This window comes from Eurypyga helias, unplaced genomic scaffold (genome assembly GCF_000690775.1).
Source record: "Eurypyga helias isolate BGI_N326 unplaced genomic scaffold, ASM69077v1 scaffold27992, whole genome shotgun sequence".
Classification (NCBI taxonomy): Eukaryota; Metazoa; Chordata; class Aves; order Eurypygiformes; family Eurypygidae; genus Eurypyga; species Eurypyga helias.
In genome coordinates this window covers 370-1,861 of record NW_010238284.1, presented here as the reverse complement: position 1 = coordinate 1,861, position 1,492 = coordinate 370, and the positions used below count along the sequence as shown (strand labels likewise).

Genomic DNA, 1,492 nt, shown 5'->3' with positions numbered 1-1,492 from the left:
GCAGCACACACCACGCGTCCTTCCACACCGTTTATTTGGGGGCAGCCCCGAGACAGCAGTACTGGGCCTCTGCGGGCCCCCGACGCCCAACCCCGCTGCCCACCGGGCAGGCGCTGGGCCTCAGGCCTGGTCCCCAGAGTCCTGGTCCCCAGAGGCGTCAGGGGAAAAGGAGGACGGGGCCCGGCGGCACACCGCTACCGGCCCGAGGGCACCCGCGACTCCGCAACCACCCACATCCCATGTCGTTCAGGCCCAGGTCTTCGTTCTGCTGGAAGGTGCGGTCGTAGCGCTCCACGCGCAGCTCCGGGTCCTCCTCCGGGGCGTAGACGTTCTGCGGGAGAGACGGAGGCCTCGTCACGCCTCACAGCCTTGGGGAGCGGCTCCCCGGCGAGGGGCTTCAGAAGAGATTCACACCTCCCGGGGGCAAAACTTGGCCATCATCCCACAGACCACCACATCAACCTAAATCCCAGGGAGCACACACCACTCCCACCAAGCCAGGGGCAGTTTCCTTCCCCTGGACAGAGCCTGCAGCACCCCACGCACTGCCAGAGCCCCGGAGGGAACCCTGGCCCCCAGCGCAGATCAAGAAAGGGAGCTCAAACCACTCGGGGCACCTGGAGGGGTTCGTCTTGGAGCGCACACAGCGTACCTGGAGATAGCTGTTGCCCGCAGGGTCATCCAGGATGAAGTGAGCCTCTGTCCGCCCGGCTATGACCTGCGGAGAGAGGGCACACCCAGGCGCTGAGGCGCTTCCCAAGCCTCCGGCACCGCCGGCACCAAGGCACGCTTCCCAGGCCCGTTTTCCTCAGCGCGAGAGCTTGATAAACACACACGGACACAGCGAGGCTTCCCAGGCCTGTTTTCCTCAGTGCGAGAGCTTGATAAACACACACGGACACGGCGAGGCAGCGCACGCACACGCTTCAAAGCGGCGGCCACGCTGGCTAAAACCAGGCCGCAGAGCCTGGAAAACGAGGAGCACACCCACCTCCTGCAGCTTCCCGATGAACTCCTGCAGCTTTTCCGCTTTGCTGGGGGTAGAGCTGTCGCCCAGCGTGAAGGGGTTTCTCTCGACCTGGAAGAGCAGCCCCGCTCGCTCACCCTCCGGGAGACAGCCAGCCCGGTGGGCAATCACCCAGGCAGAGGGGTCTGCGCCCCGCGGCGCAGGACCACTCACCAGATCCCTGATGTCCTTCAGGAGCCCTTCCAGCGTGGTGAACTTCCCCCCCAGCGCTCCCATCCCCAGCTCGAACTCCAGCTCGGGGATCTCCACGCTGCAGGTCTCCGACTGCAGGGGAGAGCGGCCTGTGAGTCCCCGGGAAGAGACCCCGCCGCAGGGGACGGGGGCAGCGTACCTTCAGGATATCCCTCGTCATGTCGGAAGGGTCTGTAATCCGAAGGGTAATCCTGGTGCCTTGCGGTTCGATCGCTCCTCCGGACTTCACCTAGGAGCACCCAGCCCTCAGCTTCAGGGATTTCTACACCTACA

General features: G+C 65.2%; 1 protein-coding gene across 1 annotated transcript in view; it reads right to left on the bottom strand.

The window, feature by feature from the left end:
- Nucleotides 1–234: 234 nt before the first annotated feature.
- Nucleotides 235–1,492, bottom strand: part of ZPR1 (ZPR1 zinc finger) — a gene marked incomplete at both ends in the record, with an annotated part of 1,565 nt that continues 307 nt past the window's right edge. The window contains 5 exons of the mRNA XM_010147802.1: nucleotides 235–331; nucleotides 653–718; nucleotides 992–1,078; nucleotides 1,181–1,291; nucleotides 1,359–1,450. Of these exons, the coding sequence (XP_010146104.1) occupies nucleotides 235–331; nucleotides 653–718; nucleotides 992–1,078; nucleotides 1,181–1,291; nucleotides 1,359–1,450 (453 nt within the window). The remainder of the gene's footprint in view (nucleotides 332–652; nucleotides 719–991; nucleotides 1,079–1,180; nucleotides 1,292–1,358; nucleotides 1,451–1,492) is intronic.